At 35.2% G+C, this 23,182-nt stretch overlaps 2 protein-coding genes, 7 non-coding genes and 1 pseudogene across 10 annotated transcripts; 3 read left to right on the top strand and 7 right to left on the bottom strand.

Annotated features, from left to right (window-relative positions):
• Positions 1-3,387: 3,387 nt before the first annotated feature.
• On the bottom strand, positions 3,388-6,674 carry dmd-7 (DM domain-containing protein). The gene is made up of 5 exons (NM_171469.5): positions 6,556-6,674; positions 6,107-6,248; positions 5,278-5,539; positions 4,493-5,224; positions 3,388-4,325 (listed from the first exon to the last, which is right to left on the bottom strand). The coding sequence occupies exons 1-5, from the start codon at positions 6,558-6,560 to the stop codon at positions 4,117-4,119; spliced, it is 1,350 nt and encodes a 449-aa protein (NP_741551.1). The 5' UTR covers positions 6,561-6,674; the 3' UTR covers positions 3,388-4,116.
• Positions 6,675-7,541: 867 nt separating this feature from the next.
• On the top strand, positions 7,542-7,682 carry K08B12.12. Its single transcript, NR_068862.1, has one exon. It is a non-coding gene; the product is annotated as an Unclassified non-coding RNA K08B12.12 (non-coding RNA).
• Positions 7,683-7,874: 192 nt separating this feature from the next.
• K08B12.7 lies at positions 7,875-8,075 on the bottom strand. Its single transcript, NR_068861.1, has one exon. It is a non-coding gene; the product is annotated as an Unclassified non-coding RNA K08B12.7 (non-coding RNA).
• An 858-nt stretch (positions 8,076-8,933) lies between these two features.
• On the bottom strand, positions 8,934-9,147 carry K08B12.6. Its single transcript, NR_068860.1, has one exon. It is a non-coding gene; the product is annotated as an Unclassified non-coding RNA K08B12.6 (non-coding RNA).
• Positions 8,934-9,264, top strand: K08B12.8. The gene has a single exon (NR_068859.1). It is a non-coding gene; the product is annotated as an Unclassified non-coding RNA K08B12.8 (non-coding RNA).
• A 1,564-nt stretch (positions 9,265-10,828) lies between these two features.
• On the bottom strand, positions 10,829-11,039 carry K08B12.9. The gene has a single exon (NR_068858.1). It is a non-coding gene; the product is annotated as an Unclassified non-coding RNA K08B12.9 (non-coding RNA).
• A 4,789-nt stretch (positions 11,040-15,828) lies between these two features.
• K08B12.11 lies at positions 15,829-16,034 on the bottom strand. Its single transcript, NR_068857.1, has one exon. It is a non-coding gene; the product is annotated as an Unclassified non-coding RNA K08B12.11 (non-coding RNA).
• Positions 16,035-18,111: 2,077 nt separating this feature from the next.
• Positions 18,112-20,670, bottom strand: K08B12.3 (Haloacid dehalogenase-like hydrolase domain-containing protein 2). The gene is made up of 6 exons (NM_072196.3): positions 20,526-20,670; positions 20,210-20,369; positions 18,876-18,974; positions 18,714-18,826; positions 18,481-18,658; positions 18,112-18,324 (listed from the first exon to the last, which is right to left on the bottom strand). Exons 1-6 carry the CDS (start codon positions 20,661-20,663, stop codon positions 18,239-18,241), a joined length of 774 nt encoding a protein of 257 aa, NP_504597.1. The 5' UTR covers positions 20,664-20,670; the 3' UTR covers positions 18,112-18,238.
• Positions 18,992-19,933, bottom strand: K08B12.4 (annotated as a pseudogene). The gene has a single exon. A coding segment is annotated over exon 1 (942 nt).
• Positions 20,671-22,611: 1,941 nt separating the features above from the next.
• On the top strand, positions 22,612-22,748 carry K08B12.10. The gene has a single exon (NR_068856.1). It is a non-coding gene; the product is annotated as an Unclassified non-coding RNA K08B12.10 (non-coding RNA).
• The last annotated feature ends 434 nt before the right edge of the window (positions 22,749-23,182 follow it).

The raw sequence follows: 23,182 nt of genomic DNA, 5'->3' as shown, positions 1-23,182 counted from the left end.
AGTAAGAATTTTTGCCTTGTTAAATTTCAAAGGAAATATATTTTTGCAATTATTCACTTTTAGTGTAAGTCTTGCTATTCGGTTATCAAATTTGGCAATTTTATCAAATATTGGTAGGATGGGAATCAACTAATAGCATTTTAATGCCGTATTGTTTATGATTTTTTGAGGACTCATATCTTCGGAAGTTAGCCAAAAAATGTTTCTAACAAATTTATATTTTGGTTATGTTCCAAATAGTTTGATATAAACATTGTAGGGACCTAACAAAGTACTCTAGTTTTTTTCACATTTCTCAAAAAAGAAACCAAAAAAATTCAGGAAAATTGGCCATTTGCCAAAATTTTGGTTGAGAATGGTCAAAAACCCAAGAAAAGTTTGGGGTGTTTTAATATATAGGAAAATATTTTCAAGCACACATCTGATTTCTAAATTTCAAATTGATTTGACGAATTACAGCTGTAATTGGTATTCAATCAAATTGCCAAAAAAATTCAATCACTATTTTTTATCAAATAGCTTGTAGTTTTTTTAAAAATTGATTCAAAGCAGTTTACGTTCCAATTGAACTTATTATATTCAAATTGCCAATTTCCTTAAAATTAATTAAATTACATTTTTAGAGCATCCAAGTTTATTCCGTTGTTAACTGAAACCGTGGTATCTTCCACTTTATCCCGCCTGAAGTACAATTATAATACCCGCCCAATTTATTGTGATGAATTCGATATGTATGTGCTCTCATGGTGCCCTGTTCATGTTTATCATTGTCATTTCCGTGATGAGCAAAATAAGAAAATGGTCATGGAAAATCGACAGAAACTTGTCGGAACTTATAGGCAGCAAACTGTTCAATGGTGACACAGTTTTTTTTTTTATAAAAGTATTTTTCGAAAATGTTTCCCCGTTTTTACAACATGTAGAACAATCCCGTAAAGAAGAGAGGAATAACATGCATACTACGGCTTAGAAAATCGGCGGCAAAAGTCGATAATCCTACCCGATAGTTAGGACAATTGCACCCGACTGTCCATTTTTGAGCCGATTTGCCGACCGTCTACCGACTGGTACAGAATTCTATAGTTCAAATTCTAACTACGTACGAAGTATTCATATACATAGAGATTTGAAACGTTTGTAGCACCCAACTTGTCATATTCCATAGTAAAACTAAAATAGTTTTTAAAGAAAAACGTAGTGCGTCTCCCAACTGATTTGTGGAACTATCGAATTTAATGTTTCTTGAATTTCTAATTTTGAGATCTGCTAAAAATTACGTTGAAATCATTTTTAAAGATAAATTTTCATAGTATTATAATTTTGAGTTTTTAGAAACTTCAATTCCCACGTTTGACCCCCGACAACTCAACCAATTTTGCAAATTTTAGACAAATATTGGAATAACTACCTAAATTAATACGTAAAACATTTTTGAAAAGAAACTAGAACTACAATTTTGGCAGCCCAATCAGACAAGTCACTCTGGTGTTGTCTGGTGTAGTCAGACTGGTGTTACGCTTAAAGGGAGCAAAAGAGTTTTCTTCTCAGGCTTGTTATCGTATATCAGATTTTTCACCCTACTTCCCCCAAACCCATCAATCTTATTTGCATATTTGGATGACTTCAAAACATCGTTGAAACAACTTTGAAAATCGTCACTTGACCTATTGGATACCAATCTACCGGTAGACAAAGATCTGATCTACCTCTTTTGGGTGCCTTATTTTCGTACGCGGCGCGGAGAAGAACTCAACGGATTAGAATCTTCAAGGCAAGAAATGGTAGTCAACATGAAGATAATTAAGTTAGAGACGATAGAACTCATTTAGGTCGAGACGAGAAATAAAATGACAGAGAGGTTGTCAGAAAATCTTCTTGATGTATTTGAAAATTCGCATATGAACATTTTCAAAATACTCAGTTTAACTGTAACTATGTTAGACGGTGTACGAAAAAATACAGGCGGTTTTTATATACATGAGATATTTTTAAATTTTGGCTTAATGAAAGATTTTCAATTTTTGTAACTAGCCACGTTTGTTCAATGTTATAACCAGTTGCAATCCAAAATAAAGAAAAAAAGTTGGTTAATATCATTATTGGTGTGCTGAATAGGTTGCGGTGGCAATATAATGCACTAAAAGGAAACACATCGTTTCAAACCTATATTTCAAGTTTTTATTAGTTGCAGACCTTTTTACAATTTTAGATAAGTATTTTAGGTCATATGAGGTCATATTAGTATAATTCTTAATAAATTTCGATTTTTTAAAAAGTTAAATTGGGCAAGAACGTCGCCATCAATTTCCTTGGCAAAGCAAAACAGTGCTTTGCAGAACTATAAGCTATCCCTGATGTGGGACAGCTGAAAATGTGCTACGAAAATACAAAATTTCGATGCAACCAGTTGAGAAGCTGGAACTATTTTTCGAGCTGTCCCAACTTTAGGTATAACAATTTGGAATTTCCATTTTTGGAAAAGTTTTGTTGAATATTCGGCGGGAACCATAACACAACGCAAAGGCTCTGATTCTGACTGTGACGGATCCAGGAGAGGAAATGGAAATCCGGATTACATCAGATAACCTCTTCGGATGTGTATTTGCGTAAAATTTTAGACGATTTCAAATGGCCATTTCATGCTATATACACGAAATTAAACGAGGGCGCCCACTGAGAAGTCTCGATTTGAATCTCCTCGTATCCCCGGAAAGTGTGACGGCTAGATTTTTTCAAGATACTCTCCACAGTCGGATCAATATCCTGTCTACATGCTTACACGAAATTTACTTCCTTGTTCAAACTACAAGCTGTGGCACTGATTGTGTGCGACAGACAAAACATAGTCTGAAATTAGAAATTGTATTATTATTATAACTATTATTATTAACTCAATCAGAAGTATAGTTTATTTTGTATAGAAAACATTATTAAATGTTGCAAGCGCATGTTTATCAGTTTATCGGAAATGTTTTGAACTTATCAAGAATAGGCATAACTGTGCTATTTCAAACATTCAATTTACTTGATCAAAATCTACACTTCTCATTGAATTAATTTTTTTACGCTACGCAGACAGAAGCTGCTTTCTTTCCAGAAAAATTGAGTCTACAGATAAATATAATTTTTGACAAGTAGTATGCTGCTTGAAGCGCCCATATTCCAATTTAAATTGTATTTAGTTTCTAAACAAAAAAAAACTAAAATATTTATGCATTGTGGGTTTGGCCGAGAAAAACTCACCCGAGCAATACACTGTTATTTGAGATCGGGATGTAAATATGTCTAAAGTTTGAAATAATTAAAATAAATTCCTTTCTCATAGTCCCATTATTGCATTATTAACTTTCAAATTATACTTTGTATGATGCAAGATTAAAACACAGCATTAATTTGGAAAATGTTTATATGAGTTGAGGGGGAGTGAACCCGATCTTGAAGACAATCACAAACGACATATGTGCTGGAAAATTGTGAAAATTAGAATCAACTTTTTTTGTTTCTGTGAAGAGACAGGAAAGGTCAAAAGGAATAATGAACTGGATACAGCTAGAAAAGGATTAAAATTTAGATTTAATAAAAAAACATGAAAACAGTAAAAAGTCAAAACGGAGATCAGCCAGGAAACAAAACAAAAGAGTATGTGTTGTTGGGGGGTTAAGGTTCTTTTAGGAAGAGCACAGTCAATGTAAAGCAAACCAATTCTAGGTGACGAAAAAAGAGAAAGAAAGGGAGGTTTGAAAAAAAAGAAGCCCTAACTGATCTAGACAACTTGGGAATTTATATACCTGCTGTATGGAAGTTTGTTCATTAAAAACAGTAGAGGATTTGTTTTTGTGATTTTTTAGGATTTGTTTTTTGTTGTGATGCGTTATCAATAAATGAAATGTTTCAAGCAAATTGAATAAAAAGCGATTTCAAAATTTCAAAATCAATAAATTAATATTCCCGAGTGTGTGTAGAAGGAGAGAGAAACAGACAGAGAGAGAAAGGAAGACGAGAGCAAGAAGAAAATGGGTGGATGGAATAGACTAATAATCTCTACAGAATTCGGGTAAATATGACAAAGTTGGGTAAAAGGGTGTGTGTGAGTGCTTGTGTGTAGACTCTCAGTGCTCATGTGCTCATTTCTGTTGAGGATGGAAAAAGCATGGTCTTCTCTAGGCTACACACACAATCGAGGAACATTTGGAAGTTTGGATGATTACGAGATGGAGCATCAATTGAGAGCAGCAGGTTTTGCAGTCCAATTGGCTCATGCATCGTTTCTTTCACCTTGATCTCGGGTGGAGATTGATCTCCATTGGTTGTGAGAGAGCAGGCAGCTGAAAATAATTTTTGTTTTATCATGACATTTTTCAACTTTTAAAAATGACATTTTCGGAAAATGGCAAGTCAAATTTAATGATTCTGATAACAAACGTTTAGTTTCAGGAAACTGATAAAAATAGTTAAATGAGTGTTACATTAAAAATCATAGTCAAAAACTCACTATCAAACATATGTGGCGTCAATTTTGGAGCCAATTCAGTTGTGCACATTGTGTTATTAGAAGATACCGCAATATTGAGGTCGTTGAGTTGTGAAACAGCTGGATTGATAAGCATTGAATCTCCGTTTGACAACTTTCTGTCGATATCTTCGAATGGGAACATGCCGGTTGACGATGCTGTGGTGACTTGAGGAGTCATCAACATTTGATTTCCATTCATATTGGCTGACGTGTAAGTGACTCCGTTTGCAATGTTAAGATTTGACAGGAAGGTATTGTCGAAGATCGATGGAGTTGGAGCTGTTGTAGTCACAATATCATTTCCTTGAGGATTGAACAGGTTCTTGATGGCTGTAATGGTTTCTGGTGTCAACAATGAAAAGTCTGAGAGAATTCCCATTGGCATCTGTCCATTAGCAGTTGATGGTGGCATTGGAGGTGGCGACTGATCCAGCCCGTAATTTGGTGGGTTTGTTGCACTGAACTGTTGTTGTACTTGTCTGGCTTGTTCCACAATAGTTGGTGTATGTCCACTCTGTCTATCAAGTTCTTGATCTGATTGACTTCTCTTTACCATGAATGGATTCTGAGCATTTCCAGAATCTGGAATAGCTGTTGCTGGTGGGGATGTTTGTGGGTATGCTCCGACTTCCATTTGCATCTCAGCGGCGTTCATATTAGCCAATCCATTTTGGTTTTTGTTATTGAAATGAATCGTGAGTGCATCTCGTTCTAAAATTTGAGAGGTTGTCAGATTCTAGGTCTTCTATAAAGCGGAAACTTACCATCGATATTTTTGGGGAAAACTCTCAATCTTGTGTTTCCATTTTTAAAGTGCACCGGCTTTAACACTAATCCTCCCTCCAATGTTCGTGTACGGTATCTTCTGATGATGGCGTTAGCTCTCATTGACATCACATTTGTACATGTCTTACAACTGCAATTGTTAAAGGGACATCGACTGGCGTGCCCTTTCAGTACAACTTGCTGTCCGTGGCCTTCGCATTTGCGGCAGAAAAGTGTTCGATTTGATGATCGTGATGCACCCTGCAAAATTAAATTTCAATATGATATGCGTAGTTGTGATATTCTACGAACACTACAAAAAATTGCAGTGTTCCAGCGTTCTAGAGTTGAATATTTCAATAAACACGAGCTAATTTACAATTTCTATAGCATCTGCGATTGTTTTGTATTTCTTTTTTTTTTTGCAAAGTGGTCATGTTTGTGTTATTTTCCACAATCTTCCAATTTTTTTCCATCTTCATACTCCAAAAAATAATAACATCAATTACAGTATGATTTTTGACCGGATTGGGTGCACCGCGAACCTGGTCATAACAATAATTTTGTTTTCGTTGTGAAAAGGAAAAAAAACACAAAACGACGAACAAAAAACATGGCATAGAAAATAAAATGTTCAGTCTGCTGCCCTCACTAGAAAATTAAATAATTCATCGTTGTGTTAGTGAATACTTTCTCGGTATTAGCTCTTTTGGAAAGTGCATGATAATTTTGGAAAAAACTTTAAAAACGACGGCTGTCTCTATTTTCATAAGTTATCTCAAAAATCATTTTTGTCTTAACCGAAAATGTCTGAACCTTATAACTCACCCCGCAGGTTAGGCCTCCATTTAGCTGTTCGCGTTGAAAAACTTCTTGGCGAACTTCTTCAATCGTATGATCAACATCAGATGTGAGCAGCTGTGCTTCGAGTACGACCTGCGTTCCTTGTGGTAGTGTGGCGACGATTTCACTGGAAATTCATTAATCTTTAATCGGTTCATTGGAAAATGACAGATCAAATTTCGACTACTTTTGTAAATACACACACACACACTCTTCATTCCATTCCGCTCGGTCTGCCAAATAGCACTAAAAACGTTTTTGTTGAGATGGGGTGGTGACACTCTTTACATAGATCTGGTTTTTTAAGAGTCAACGCACACCAATTTTCAAAAAGATTTGTGTCTCTTTTATCGATCGACAGATCGTCGCGAAAGATTCATGAAAAATGCATAATAAAACGAAAGTGACATCATTATTTCTGTGTAGACACGTACCTCATTCTCTGCAAGATTCAGCCAGAAGATGCAACAACGACAAACGGACAACGAGAATTCGAATCCACGGGGGTGATATTGCAGGGAAGCGACCACGAGCGGCCCCAAAAGGGCAGGCCCTGAAATAAAAGAATGCTTGATTCAGAAAGTTACAAAAATAATGCGAAGGTGGAGGAGAGAAAAAGAACAATGCAACGACAAAAAGGAGAATAACAACGTTTTTTTAAAGTCGATTCATGTTTAAATGGCAGAGTACGGTAGAATTGGGAGAGTGGAATGGAAGGGCGGCCTCTCTTCCTGGCCACCCGTTGTTAATGGCTGACAAACATGTAAAAGTAGAAAAGAGAAAACACGTGATGACCGATAAAAGTGATTAAAATGACTTTCAAAGATTGTTCCCGCCCAATGTGACTGCCAACTGAATTCAAACATCATTTTTCCCGTAGAATATGAAACAGAATGGAATGTTGATATGACCCCCAGTCAGCAACGCGGGGCATTGTTAAACGTATAAATTATTGCATACAATTATGTCAATACATCGTTTGCATCGAATATTAGAATTTGAAAGATGGGGAATGCAACCTGGGAAAAGGGAAAATCGACAAAAAATAAAATTTCAGGGACAACTTGAGATGCTACTGTTTTCGGGGGAAAATATGTTTTTAATCATGACAGCACAGACTAGAAGATATCTTCACTTTTTGCAAAGTATATAACAGAACATCAAAAAAATCCGAGCAAAACACACCGAGAATCCACAAACACAGAATACTGTTTCAAAACGAACCCCGGTGCACAATAATCCTCGAGCATAAAAATCGTGTTCAATATAATCGATAAAACAAACATTGCTTTGATTTTTGATGATTTGCTCTCAGATCTGCTTCACTGTGCTCTAGCCGCACTCCCGTTCTACGAACAGAGCTCTCATTCTTTGAAAAACGATTTTCAATGTCATCCCTAGATATTTTTTCTTCCGAGAACAGCTGCTGTTATTGATGAAGCTTTTGATCTTTGAATTTTCGAGGGGAAAGTACACTATGTGAAAGTCGAAAAAAACCATGAGGCTTCCTGGAAGTGCCTGTTTTTCATAGAGAAATGGAAAACCAAAAATATCTTTGAGCATCATTTTTCAGTTTTCAAAGATAACGTATAGAAGTTTGATTCAAATTAAAAAAGTTAAAAATAGGTTTCATTTTTGATTTCCTCGTTGGCTATGCGGGGGGACAAAGAGTACTTTAACTTTCACAACGTGCATAATTTTCAAAAAAAGAAAATGATACTGTACAGATCATACTTCTCCTTGTTCAGCGAATGATCCGAATGGTAGAAAACCGGTTGGTGACCATTAAAAGTCCAATGGGATAACTGTCCAACGGAGCGTGGATACATCTTTAAAGATCATGCATCCATGGTGGGTCCTAAGTTCATCGAATCAATGATAACCCACTTAGTTCCAGACCGATCAAAGATGGACTGTGCGAAAACCGAACAAAACGAGTTCGTTTATCCATTTAATGACAATGACACAGCAGATAACGACTTCTTTGCTGCTACAAGATTTATCACCCATACTATCTTTCATTCTCTTCCTGCCTCCTCTCCAAAGAACTGTCAGTATGATTGAAAAACGTGATAGGATATGATAAAGATAATTGATAAAAAAAGAAGAAGGAGACTACTGTAGAAGATAACATGAAAATGCAGTTAGATAGAATATGAATCAATGAGTATTAGATGAACATACATTCTTAATCTTTTCACACTCTTCTTGCCTTAACTGAACCTTTTGCACCGAGTACGTGCAGCCTTCAAAGAAGAGGTAGAAACGCAAATGGGCGGTACACGCTCCGCCCACCTTTCCACTAAGTTTTTACCTTACAGACGGCGAAAAATGGAACAAGGGGAATGGAAAAGAGAGGGTAAAGATGAAAAGACTGTACGAATGATAAGAATCGATGGAAGGCGATGGAAATTGAGCTGAACATACAGGGAAATAAAAATATGGATTTGAGACTAAATAGAAAAAATTGGGTTCTCTTGGAAAATACCTTGATAGGTTATTGATGTAAATCTACAACTTTCTTTATTAGATTTACAAAAGTACACATACTACACAGAATATAGTATAGCTTTAACATATCCAGCCAATAACATGAGGACACAGTCTTTTAAAACATTGAGATGCTTATAAGTCAACATGTCTAACGTACACGTATACGGTATTTATTGAAGAGCAAGCTACATACAGGCATCTCTTAGAAACTGGTGTTCAAAGTTCACAGTACCCCTATCTGAACTATAAAGAATGGTAGGAATACCAGGACAAGAGCTGAAACTAGAGATGAAGTTGAAATTTGAAAATATTGAAAAAAAAACTTTTTGTGAATTGCAATAGTCACATAGATGACATACGCACATTGGGGGTCCAAGAGGAAAAAGAGAAGAGGGAGGCAAACTGAGGGCGAGGCGGAGTCGAGACGAGATGGATGGACGTAGAGACAGTGTCGGAAGATGAAAAGAACACGAGACGCAAGAGAAAACGAGGCGGCGGGCGGTGCAGATCGGGTGCGTTGTGTACTGGAGACACACATACAATGATGACAAGACGCAGACAGGCAAAATGGTTGGAAAGAAGAATTGATAGAAGTCATCGGTCTATTGATTCTCATTGATTCGTCGTCGTCTTCCGATGGGACAAATGTGTCCAAAATGTTGATAGATTCGATTAGTGGTTGAAAATGAATGGGACACAACAGTGATTGTGAGTGTGATTGCAAAGATAAAGATGTGGAGAAGAAGGTGGTTGATACGGTGGAGTGATGCAAAAGAATACGGAGGCGATCGCCAAGGTTATCTCATTCACTAATACACACAGTTTGGGTACATTCGGGGAAATTCCCCACTTGTTGATTAGCAATGAATGAAAACATCAGGCCACACGAGTTAATCTTCGAAAGGTCCATTTAAAGTTGTTCCCATTTTTAATAGAAAATTTTCTGAACTCCCAGGGTCGAATTAATCGTACAGATTTGTAAAATATTGTCTGCACCTGATTCTGTACGATCTTTCCCGTCTAGTTTTCATTAAACCCTTTTATAACTATTTATGAAATTCAAAATTCAACAAAAAGTTCCGAGATCACCTGTCGTTTACTTTTGTTAGATCATTACGTAGTTAATATTTATATTTTTGTTAGTGTGCGTGATGTGTCATAAATCTCACAAAGTTTTAAATAATAATGATGATCAAGTGAAGCACTTGAAGCCACGTTGGGATTAGCCAAATTTTGGAAATTCATTCCAATTTCGAAACCAGATCTGACGGCCTGACGTAGCAGTTATATCTGATAATCTCTACATAACGAAAATCAGACTGAATGTTTGAGTTTTGAAAGTTCAAAGAATGATGACAAAGGTTTACGGAACTTATGAAAGAATTAAGGGGCTTATACTGAGAACTAATATTTTGTTTTTTTGAAATAGCATCATTTTTGATTTAAGGTAGAAGAAAAACAAGCACAAAAAGCCATCAAGTCAGAATTTCTTTGTGCTATAAATCTAGATTGAATTTATACCAAAAAATCCCAGACATATTTTGAATAACGAGAAACCGAGTTGTGTTTTGGTAGCTACTATCAGAGAACTGTCTGGAAAACTCATTTTCAGAAAGTGAGAGATGTTTGAAACATTGATATTTTTATTCAGTTGTCGCTAGACAGTCTGCTTCCGGTGGGCGGAATGTCCCACGATAATTACGGTTATATCAAAAACAGGAAAATACGATATAGATAGTTTGCTTCTGAGTTCTTAGAATATCAGTTTGTTATTAACTAGAAAAGTGTATGGTTTGTGTGTAAGACCTAACAATAAAAGTTGAAGTAGCTAACACGTTTTTTGATTGCTGTTACCAACTTAGAAATGGCTGAAAAAGCGAAGTCAAATGAGACTGATTGAAAATTTCTAAAAATTTAGGAGCTGAAAGTTAAGAAAAAGTCAAAATTTAGTTAAAATATCCTATTTTGCCAATTTATCCGACAAATTACCAAAATTGGAAATTTTCAGTTGAATTTAGCATTGTTTAATTTTGAAATGCCATATATACTTCTTAATAATTTTTCAATCGGTGTGACTAGAAAATCTAAATTTTTGAGATTATTTTGAGTCCTTTAGATAATTTAAAAAAATGTATACTCCATTTTTGACGTGGGTGCAAAGAGAAACAAATGCACCCCACTATAGAATATTTTGGGATAGAAAAGCCAGGCTTGTGTTCTTTGCAAATCGCACGTTGCTCTTTTCTCTTTTCATCTGCTCCGAGAGTTTCTCCTATTTTTATTTTTCCAGTTCCTTCTTCTTCTCATGCTTCGTCATGTCACATTCATCGTACTTTGCGCGCGTCCGGTGCAATGACTAACCACCGGCTCATTTTCTAAATATGTACATGTCTCGCAACAAGTGGTAAACAAGTTTTCGCTTTTTTTTTGAGGTTCTTAGAAATTGAGAGATGCTGAAACTAGAAAACAGAAAACGCAAAGAAATGTGAGTAGACGCTGATGCAGGTCAGAATGTGAGAAGAAGGAATTGCCAATCAAATTAAAGCTCGGTGAGTTTGTTTTCGGAGCACCACGCACTTGGTGCTGCCTTCCGACTACAACGAGACAAAGAGACGGGCAAAGATCATTGGAAGTAGGAGCACAATAAAGAGCAGAGAAACAAGTCGGCTAAAGAAGTGTACGAGCACCCGGCAGCGTCCAAAAAATCATTGTGTTGAAAGAAGAGAAGAAAACGAAATGAAATGCCGAGTTTGGAAAAGAGACAGAAAAAAGATCATGGTTGAAAATACTAATTTGAGACATGTTGTGCGGAAATAAGAGCAAATTATTGACATTTAGTCAGAAGGAGTGATCGAACGAACTGAGCTACCGTATTCCCGAAAGCCGACCAAAAATCTCAGAAAACAATCAGGAAATCAGAAAATACTGTTTGTTGTGAGAATTGGTTGTAAGAATTGCGAATTTCAAAGAAAAAGAAAATGAAAAACAAGTTACAAGGACGACGTTGATATTTGAAAACACTGTCAACTACAAAGAATAGTTAGAAATTTAGAATTTTCAGGGGGTGGAGACAAAAATGGTTTATGTATAATAATTATAAAATTTAGTGCACATGGTTAGTATTTGTTCAGCATTTCATGAGAGAAACAAAGAGTGCACAACAAAATGTGATAGATACTTGTCTATCGCACAAATATATTGTACTTCATAATGAAGAATTTCAAAAATTGAAAATTTATGTTGGGAAATGCGCAAGTAGCTGTTCAATTATTAATCGATCCACAAGAATTTCATTATGGGAATAATTGACTACTTATAGACAGTAATCGGAGAGTAAAAAGTTAGTCAAATGATCAGGGAAATTCTCTTTCTGAAAAAAAAACCAAAAAACTATCAAATATTTGTTAAAACAATTTTAAATTTTTTTCCATCTCCCAGTTCCAATCATTGTACTTCAAAAAACATTGAATCATTTTCAAAAGCTGATTTGCTGCTGATATGTAGCACCCAAATTTCCTTACCCAGTGTAAAAATCAATTCAGATCTCAGCGCTGCCAGATAAACAGGATTTATCATTAAAAAGATTTCAAAGATCGTGGCGATGCCTGTACAACTTGGGTACATGCAAACCCGATTGATTTCTTTTTTTTTCTCTCGATACCTCTATATTATCCAACAATCTCTATACATAAAACTTTTATGATCAGCCGCTGCGGAATCGTCGAAACGAAACGTGCGTTGTCGCAGGAGATAAGGCTTCGAGCCCCCCGTCGATCACACGGGTTCACACACAACACCCTCCTCCCAATCACTTTCAAAAGTTTCCCTTTCTCTTATCGAAAAATTATTTTCCTCGTTTCCTACCTTTCATTTCGTCTGTCGACCACAGCCGACCAAACACACAATCTTTTTTGTAATAATTTTTATGTTGGGAAATTGTAGAAAAAATAATACTTTTTAAAAAAAATTATCCTTTTTGTTTCATATTCAAAGAAAGATGGCAGTTTCTAAGAAGCGTCGAAAGAATGTCCCGACAAAGAGTGAAAAACTAGAACACTAGATCAGACTACAGATTTGAGGAAAATTAATGACTGTACAGAAGATAGAAGAAATATGTGTAGACTCAAAGAAAATAAGATAAATATATGGGTGTATGTGTGTGGGTGCAGAATGTTGTGAAAACTAGAAAATATAAAATGAAAAAGAAATAAAGACAATGAAGACGACATGGATGATAAAGACATCAGCTGGATAATAAATACAGTCTGCTGATATAAACTTGATTTTTATTTCAACCTAAAACAGATCAAAGTCGGGTTTTTAATTATATTTTGATGGCTGGATATAATTGTTTGCGATTTAGGGAGATTTTTGAACATCTAGGGATGATAGTGAAAAGTCGAAAATCATTCCCACGATTCTGAAATTGTGTGTGGAATCACCTTACCAACTACATACAATTTGCGTCAATGATCTTACTATTAGAAAAGCTCTTTGTTTGAATTTTTAATATAAAAATTGTAAACCATTTTATACCCATTGCTCCTCCAACGCTGAATGGTGGGCGTAGCAAAATGGTTGGTCAGAACCTTGTTCGTTTTTCTTTGCGACATTCTCGAGTTTTAGACTATTTTAAAATTCAAAGCAAAACCACTGAGAAGTGAACATCATGAGCTGGATGATTGTAGAAGTTTGGAATAAAATAGAAAACAACCAAGAGAGCAGAAAGCAACTGAATACAGTTATTTTCCGATTAGAAGTTCTTGCTCAAAAATCATAGTAACTTTCTACCCAGACACTAATCAAGACATGTTTTCGAAGAATTTGTCTTCTATTAATTTCAGTATCTCCTTCCTCGCCCGCTCTGCTTGATGTCTGTCTGCGAAAACACCTGTGATTAGGTGTGCCTTGCTCCCCCCCCCCCAACCGAATACACATTTTGGACTAAGTACTTGTTTTCCCCGTGCAGTTTGTAAAGGTTTAGCAGCTCAAAATTGGCGGTTACTCACAACTTTGAGCTATTGGTAAATTCAAATCAGAAGTGGAAATAATTTCAGTCAGACAATTGATGGTGTATTTTACAGACTAAAAAATGATATCATCGGAAATGGGATAAGCAATTTTTTTGAAATTCAAAATTTTATGACTTTGTCTGTTTTTAAAAATGATGAAATCTTTAGAAATTTGAGAAATCAAAACTCTCTTTTGAAGACTTACATTTAAAATAAATGATGCATGAATTTGCCTGTTCAAAAATTCATTGGCGAATTTGAAATTCAGTCGACCCCAGATTAATAGGGCATTTCAATAACAAAACCTTTTTAAAAGTAATATAAAAAATCCTCAGTTTTGTATTAGGAAATACTTATTTAACAGTGTTTCGGCTGACAGGTGATTTTGAAATCAAAAGTTATCAAAAATGAAATAATTAAAAGTAAGTGAATAAATGTTCTCATGTAGACTATATTAGGAATTCGGCAATAAAAATCAAAATCCTTAATGAAAATGAAATCAGTACATGACACGAAACACGGAAGACGTTGCTTGTGTTCAAATCTTGATGGAAAGTGACCTAATAAAGAGAATAGAGAGTATTTGGAATTGTTTCAAAATAATTAATTGGGAATGACAACGAAATTAAATATAGCAGTTTATTAATTTTGGATTTAATTTTAAATTTTGAATACAATTTATTTTAAAAAAGTATTTAAAAAATCTCAAATACTTCCCAAGCGTTACACTTTTCTAACAAAATTTTTTTTTCGGAATATTTCAGATTCTTTCCGAAAAGTTGGCAGTTTTTTTTAGTTTTCTAAAAAAAAGTGCTGCACGCCACAGTTTTACAGATTAAAATAATATTTTTATGATCAACTGTCACTTTATTTTGAAATTCGCTGACAGAGTGTTGGTGATAAGTCATTGTTATTAGGAAAATATGACTAAGATTTTTATTATCACTCTAACTCTTTCTTTCTTTATTTATTTTTTTGTTGATATTTTTGCTGTTTGCAAAATATTTTTTTTTCACTGTCTAGACAATATTTTCAAAATCTCGACAACACAAAAAACCACGATCTTTGAAAAACTAACGATGTGTCTCTATAACTAACTGAAGTGTTGATGACTAGAACAACGAAATAGACAGAGAACAAATATTACGACATGAGTTTAAAAAACGTTGAGTTTTCGAAACCAACAACGTTTCCTGTCAACAGAGACAGTCAAAATGGAGGCAAATGGTAAATTGAGTGAGGACGGGTACTTTTTTGATCTTTTCTCTTCATTCGCCACGTGCATTCCACGAGCGTTTCGCATCGTTTTCAAGAGGTGTAGGACATTTACAGTAAGCCAGTTTCGCTCTGGTTTTTACATCTGATCAAATAAACACCCTCCTATACATTGTGACGCTTTTGCGCGCCGTCCCGCTCGAATATATACAGGCACCGCCCGCAACTGAAAAATTGTACGTACTTTGGACATCATCGGCAATTGCATATATACTGTATTGTTTATTCGAGTTTGAATTTTTCCAAGGGATCTGAGAGTTTGAAAGTTTTTGAAAAGTTTTTGTATGATTGAATTCACGCAAAGTTTTCAACCGATTTAAGATTCAGTTAGTCGTCATGTCTATTTCACAATAGCTCCGCTAACAATCCAATGTTAATTTAAAGTTGAAAGTCAAATTAGAATTGCTCATGTATGTACTTCATTTAGGGTTGACGCTTCATTCATCGAGTTTTCCAAAAATGTTGCTTAAATATGGAAATGGCCGACCTGCATAAATCCATTGCCCCATTAGGGTAATAATAGTCTTCCATTGTCAAAATAACGCTGGAAGCCCGCAATGAGAAATTATTTTTACAACCTCTTCATGTGCACAGTGTAGCCTGATATAGCGGCTTCTTCTTTATAGCGGTGCATCATAATTCCAGTGCATCCCTTTATAAATGTGCCCTGGCTACGGCGACCTTTGATCATTTCAATTTCACGTTTTGCAATGAAAAAACCTCTACAAAATGATACATGACGATGAAAAGAGAAGAGGCCAGAGCGTGTTTGAACTTTGAAAGGCTTCTTTTCTCAATCTTTTCGTCGTCTTCTTATTCTTCTTTCCATCTACATCGACACCCAACACACCACGAGATGTAAAAGACCAATTGATAGGCTTCCCAATGTCTGTCGTCTCTTCTACACTCATTCAATGATTATCATGAATCGAAACGCACCGCAAAAGCACCCAAAAATAAGAGAATACTCTCACTTTTCACTGCACTGCTATTACGTCGTCTAACTGTGGTGGTGGTGGCTGGTAGTGACGACGTTGCAACCTCAACCACTATACATTTTCACTGAACATGAAAAATTGTGAAAGTGGGGGTTGAGAGGAGATAAAAGCGCACAAATTGAGGTTTACGGTATTGTACAAAAAATCATGTTAATAGGTGGGACAGACGGGCGGATAGACGACGACGAGGCGATTCGATAAAGCGAGGCAGCTAATCAAACGAGAAAATTTGAGCGTCTGTGCAAGATTGGGTACGGATTTGTTAAATTCACGTAGAATTTAGAGAAGTGATCAATGAAACACACCTTTTGAATGAAGAAATACAAGGGAAAAAGAAATAAAAAACTAGAAAAAACGGAGAAAAAAAACCAAATTAATAATGCACAAAATGGTGAGAAAAGAGCACAAAATACGAAAGATGTCCGTTTGCTGCCTTTCAAAATAACAATAGCTGAATAAAAATAATAAAATGACTTGCATTATTGAAAAAGCTAAACCAAACCTAAAGAAACGTACCTGAAAACTAGAAAGTCTGCCGAATTTCTAGAAAAACGAAGAAATATAGGCTCACTGCAATATATCAAAATGAAAGGCAATCTCGCTTCTCTCAACCATTTTATAACCATGGTTCGATGCATTATCGCTCGATACTTTGTACATACAACTTTTAAAAATCAGAAAAAGACAACTGTTTGATGGTCATGGTTTTAAATTGAAAAGTGTTCAATGGACAATTTATGTAAATTGGATTATGAAACTTTTTTCTTTTTTTCTTGTAAATTCTTCTAGATTATTTCGAATTTTGCTGAGGGATTAAGGCTGGAAATAGAGGATAAAATAAATATTTCTAGTAGAATTTGAAGAAGCCTTACAGTAAAGTTCAAAATACGCTTCTGCGGTAAACTTTTTGCTCGACTCGAATTCGAAAATTTCCTATCAGAACAATATGAAATTTTTAAATATAATAGTAATGCACTGAATTTTAAAACAATTTCAGATCTTGAGTTTTTGAAAATCACAGGTTTCGAATAAGAACTATTATGTATTTTTTTGAAATCACATGAAATAGTTCAAACTATACAAACCAATTTTTAAGAAACTCCATTAAAAATCAATTGAAAATATGAGGTCTGTTATTTTTGAAATTCGAAAAAAAAATTTCAAAATATGTTTTCTGACACAAAACTAGAAATTGTTCAGTCTCCGGTCGGATGACGTGCAAACCATATTTTTTGTTTTTTTTTCAACTTTTCAACTGTGGCCGATCATCCGATCTTTCTCCCCCTGTGCCTCCAATCATTTGGTCCAATCACAAATCGCACCAGCTAGATGTGAGAAAAAACATGAGAATATAAAAAGTGGGGGACGAAACAAGTTGTTCTTCCGCCTTTTTTTGTTGAGTGCATCATGCACCCATCCTCTCCTTCTTCAACTGATTTTTTATCAATCACGGTGGGCTTTCGCACACGGGACATCTTTGGGGCGTGCGAGATCATCTGGTAGGTCAAAGAGTAGGATGGTAGTTTAACGAATTAAAAGACGGCGTCGAGTGTTTCGAAAAAAAGGGATCAACGAAACAGAATTAGCATACAATGTACTCAAAGAATAGTAGATTAACGTTGCATTGGATTAAGATTAAAATATTTTGCTTTAAAATATGATTGAACTTTTGAGCGTATTTAGTTCAATTAATATTTCCATGATAAAATTAACATTCAAAACAAACCTTCTTTAGATGTATTCTCTGAAATCAAAAAATGCACTAGAAATTGCAATTAGGAACTACCACTTAACTTTCTATACACAGTTATCCAAATTTTTAATATTTAAAGAAAATAAAAACCCGAGAGTACAAATTTTACAAATTTTAATGCAAATCTTTATCAAAGTTGCAATTATACTATTAAATTGTCTTATTTTTAAGTTTTAAATCTCATTAAAAATTGTCACACAAAATATGATTTCTGAACATTTAGCAACTCGAAATTTATAAGTAGACTAGACAAACTTTTAGTTTAATGTTGTATTGAAATCTTATCTAGGATATAATCTTTTTCGTGAGCTACACTTCAAATATATATTTATACGTGAGATTATGCAACTGAGCTTTTCAGCTCTTTTCGGCAAATTTAATCTGCTTTACAAAATTAAATTTGTTTATCCAGTTATCCTTACACACTCAAACTGCACTCGCCAATATTTTCAATCAACAAAATTACAAATTTTCATAAAAAAGGGACAAATATTTGAAAGGAAAACACGTTCAAAACACAACGACGTGGGGGATATGTATTATTGTAGCACTCTTAAATCGACAATAAAAATAATTACAAGAATCTCTAGCCATTTTCTACTTTATTTTCGATGATCATGTTAACGGCGTCAACAAAAGAATTGGCCACGTTTTTGACTTTCAGTTCGTCTCCTGGAAATTTGAAATTAAGAATGGATATTTTACTAGTGTTGAATTCCGATTAATGCTCAATGTTTCTGAATTAAAAATTCAGGAAAAAATGGCATTAACTTGTAATATTATTTTCTACTTCAAGTTATATCTAGCTAATTTTAAGGAATACCTCACCATCTCTAAACTTTCCAGTTTTGACAAGAATCGCTCTCATTCCTATTTTTATTGCACCCAGTGCATCATCGTTCACATCATCACCAATCATAACAGCTGACGAAAAATCAACGTTTTCATTCAGAGATTGAAGAGCAGATTCAAAGAACAGCTTGTTTGGCTTTCCGACAATTGTTGCCTGAAATAGATGTCAAAGTTATATTATTTAACGTGAAAATGGTTCAAAAGGATACCTCAACACCAGCGGAGTATTCCAATCCCGCAACGTACGTACCGGGGCCCAGGCAGAGACCCGCATTTGTCTGGTGATATCTACCCTTGTTGATGGCAATAAGTGAAGCTTTTTCTAGAATAAGAATAAAGTATTAAACTGAAATTGTTTTTAAAAGGCATACTCTCTTTGATGAGCCTAAACGCGTGAGTCAATGTCGTATCGTTAAACTTCTCAGGCGCCAGACCGATAACAACTGCATTTGGATCGTCAGTTGATATTCCTGAAAATTAATATTAGGTTGGACCGTTATATATTAGGTTGGAACAGAACCCTTCCGGGCGCGAGTCCAAATAATGCTTGAGTGCCACATTGGCACTTTTATGGGTATTGAAGATTCTCCGCTCGTGGACACGGGTCATATCTGAAAACGGTCAGTATTCAGATGGGGTGAGGTCTGGAGAATACGGTGGGTAAAGGGGAGCCATCCATCCATGGCTGGTCTGTTCCTACTATACTTGTTTCGAGAGGTGGGGACTAGCGTTTTTTTGCTGAAAATAGAGTTGCTTGTCCTTCAGGGGTGAACGGTCGATGACTTTCTTCAGGTTTCATGGTTAGATAACGTAGATGTCCCCACAAATTAATTTACCCTCAGGTAGCAGTTCCCAGTAAATGGAGCCATACACTCCCCACCTCACTGAGAGCATGCCTTTTTTGGGGTGAAGGTCGGGTTTGGCGGGATCCTGTGGGGTCTCTCCTTCTCCAATCCACTGGGCACGGTTGTGGTTGTTATCGTAGAGGACCCACTTATCGTTACCAGTAATGAGTCGGCCCAACCATCGATCGGCCCCGTGGGAAATGAGGAGGGAAAAGGAATCACCCACTAAAAAATCAAGGTTCGCTTGTGTCAAGGTGTGAGGTATGAATCGACCCATAAGTTTCTCTATTCCAAGAGCTTCCCAGCCCCGTACGATGTTGGTTTGACGGGATCCAAGTATGGTTGACAGCTCACGGGTGGCTTGGAAAGGATCCGTTGCCACGGCTTTCTGCAACGTGTCCAAATCCAATTTATGGGGTTTCAGAGTCTTCGAGAGAAAAGTCGTCCTTCTCGAAGCTTTGGAACCAATTGCGTATAATATTATTGTAGAGGACATGTGAATCATAAACATTCTTGAGGAGACTTTCCGAATCCTTCATCGTGGTATGAGAGAGAAAGAGGTACATCAAACCATATCGGATGTGGATCGCACTAGGGACATACATCGATAATTAACTAACTTCAGGCCAGAGGGAATGAGGTGTTGCTTACAATGAATTTCCTACTCTGGTTGTTATTCACTAGTGAGGAGGGAATACCAAAGTGCAACTGCGGCGAGCGGTGGAAAAGCAAGCCCAGTTATAAAGACTTCCGGTCCAACCTGATATTTTAATGTCGTGTTTTTTACTGAGTAATATGAATAAGAAAGATAAAAAATTTAGTAATATCAATTTTGCAGCAGTTAAATGAATTGTACTTACCTTCAAAATCTTCCATTGCTCGGTCATCTACAATGAAAAAAGGACGGTACTGATTCTTAACGATAAGATCACGAGCAGCAGTAAGACTCGTAAAAATCTCTTCTTTTTCAACCTTGAATCCGCAATTGATCAGACGTTGGTGCAGTAGCCGTTTTGATTCCTGAAAATATTTTTTAATTAGCATACAAATTACTGTAATTTTTTTGTTGTCCATTTTGAAGAGAGCAGCTTTACAGAAACTTTATGGCACAACATTTCATATGTCACGTTTCCATTATTATTGCACTTTTTTAAAAGTTTTTCAAAATCCACTTACTTTGGTAGTATTGGTAACAAATTTCACTTTCGCATGTTGCCGTAAAAGTTCAAGAGCCGTCTGTGCTCCAGGGATAGCAAACTCTTCAATATGGATAGTTCCGCTGAGGTCGATAAGTACCGATGAGATCTTTGACATTTAGGTCCTGAATTAACATAAATTTATAAGAAGACAATTTTTTAAGACAAAAGATTATTAATTCAAAGCTTAAAACTTCAGTACAAACAAATCAATCTATAAAAACATTGAAGAAAAACATTTGGCAAGGTTCTTTCCTCCCGAGAAAAAAGTTTGCAAACGCGCTCTATTGCAGTGACAGAAAATATAAAGATGGTTGTATTAGTAATGTCCGAAAAAATAGTATAACTTTCAAAATTTCACAAATGCGATTAAAGAAAGAGACGAGGTAATGAGAAATGGCCAAACATTGTAAAGGTGGACCACGTTCTAAGATTATCGATCCTGCTTATGCGATCAATAATTTTAGAATAATGCATACATAAGTAAATTTTAGCAAACAAGACTCCATTTTCTTGTTTTTGTAATTTTTAACACCCGATTGTGGGCAGCAGTTTGTACTTTTAGAACTTCCTCATGTTGAAAAAATAGCCGAAAATGTTTCTTAAAAACTGGTAACTGTGGAATCAAGTTTGTAATGAGTTTGCAATTTTCAAAAAACTTTTAATGAATGAAGACAGATTTTCAGGAAGATTGACGACAAACACCTTTTGAAAATTCTGGTTCTTAACTTTGCAATTAAATAAATTGTTCATTAATATATAGTTGGAATATGATAAAGAAATATAAATATTTCAATTCTAAACAGTTTTTACAAAACTGTACGAAATGGGAAAAAAACTAATCAACTTCCTATTTGAACCCCCGATTTTTTTATTTGATTTCATTCAGTTTAGGTTTTTTGTTTATAGAAATTAGATTATTTATCTTTTTTATAAACAAACTCTTTCCCATTTCCCTTTTTTCCTTCCCTCCACATCTATTCCAGTTCACTGTTTTTACAAATATGCATGCACACACACACAGTGACCAATTTTCCCAAGGAGAAAAAACAAACGGAAAAGGTCGCCACCTGCTCTATTCTCTGTTTTGTATGCAAATGAATGGTATCCCTCTCCGGGTAAGTGTCGGCTGAGGTCACACCCTAGCCATGGGGTCCTATTTCCCTTTCATCCATTTTCTTTGTGTATTTTTTTGTCTTGCAGTTTGAATGGAAATCTGAGAGAAATTTGAACTAAAATTTGTTAACGGTTTTCTGATTTTCTGATTTTCCGGTTCAAATTCTAATCGAATCATCGAATCAAATCAGCCTCTCTTGATTCCCATTTCTAATTCTGATTCTAATTAAGTATCGGTGGCAAATTTACACCAAATGGAATTTTTGTATGATTGCGAGAAGGAAGAGAAAACTGGAAATTGAAAAAAGAAAAATATCAGAAATATTTTCGGAGAAAATTGTTTTCAATTTCAGCAATCGTGGTTTTTGAGAATTACAAGAATTTCCGATTTTCGTTTTAGTTTTTTAAAATTGCATATAGTCTCTAGGAATAGTTAACGTGTTTTTTGGAAGTCACTCGCAGAAGCAATGTATATTTTTTTCGTATTGGAAAAATAAAAACTTCTAAAATACGAAAAAAATTTCAATAAATACAAAAGTACCAGCAGATGCTTGTAATTATTTCAGAATTAATTTTTTTAACGCTAGAAAATATTTCGAATATGTTCATGGTATTTAGAATAGTTATAAAATGTTTAAAAAACTGAATCCCATATTGCCCATATTGTCATATTCTATTCAAACGATTTAACAATTTAAAAGTAGCTTTTCATAATTTTTCAAATCCCCTTTTGTTCAACTTATCTCATATTCTTGTCTGCACTTCCCTAAATAGCTTGGTTATTTGGTTCCAGTGTTTCTTTTTTTTTTCATTTCAAAACCCCTCGGTATTTATGTGCAACCTTCTCTCCAGAAGAAGAAAAAGTAGAAAAGCATTGTGGTGGTCTATTACCTCATTGTGTGAGTGTGTGTATATTTCTGCGTGACAATAGAATTGGAAGCACAAGGGTGTGTACTCGTCGGGACGACGACGACGTTGAAGAAAGCATCAAAGGAAGAAGTTTTGTTCTTCTCTTTGTACGTCGGTGTCTGGTCTGCTTCTCCCTCCCCATCTTTCCAATCTTTATGTGTCCCGATTGACGACCTCTCGATTTGACTTCTCTAATTCTCTTCTCTTTTCTTTATCTTTTCTTAGCACTTTTAATGGATCTTCAATCGGGATCTTGATTCGATTCAGTAAACGATCGATAATGGAACTGGAAAGCTTTGGGTTTCACGTTCCATCTGCTGAACATGTTTTGAAGTTTTTTTTTGCAATGATTTTTTTTGTGTTTTATGTTAAGATGCAAATTGAAAAATATAATTGAAAAAAAATTCTAATTATAAAGAAACCCTAAATAACATTTAATAATTTTATGAGCTTGATTGGTAGATTTTGAAATGAGAGTGGCAAGTGCCGATAGCCAATAATATTAAGAATCAGCAAACAATTATTTCAACGAACAACCCACAAATTCAAGTTAGTCGCCATAATCAAACATTTTCTTTTTGATTTTCCTATTCCTTTTTATGAAAAATTGAG

The sequence above is a fragment of the Caenorhabditis elegans genome, chromosome V, assembly GCF_000002985.6.
Source record: "Caenorhabditis elegans chromosome V".
Lineage (NCBI taxonomy): Eukaryota > Metazoa > Nematoda > Chromadorea > Rhabditida > Rhabditidae > Caenorhabditis > Caenorhabditis elegans.
This window is presented reverse-complemented; position numbering and strand designations above follow the sequence as displayed.

Coding starts and splice junctions, on each gene's coding strand:
- K08B12.3 (NM_072196.3), bottom strand. CDS start 20,663: ATGTCAAAGATCTCATCGGTACTTATCGACCTCAGCGGAACTATCCAT. Junction 18,827..18,875: donor GTTTAGGCTCATCAAAGAGA/GTATGCCTTTTA, acceptor TTCTTATTCTAG/AAAAAGCTTCACTTATTGCC. Junction 18,659..18,713: donor AATACTCCGCTGGTGTTGAG/GTATCCTTTTGA, acceptor CATCTATTTCAG/GCAACAATTGTCGGAAAGCC.
- dmd-7 (NM_171469.5), bottom strand. Junction 5,540..6,106: donor ATGGAGGCCTAACCTGCGGG/GTGAGTTATAAG, acceptor TTAATTTTGCAG/GGTGCATCACGATCATCAAA. Junction 4,326..4,492: donor GACGCCACATATGTTTGATA/GTGAGTTTTTGA, acceptor AATTATTTTCAG/CTGCCTGCTCTCTCACAACC.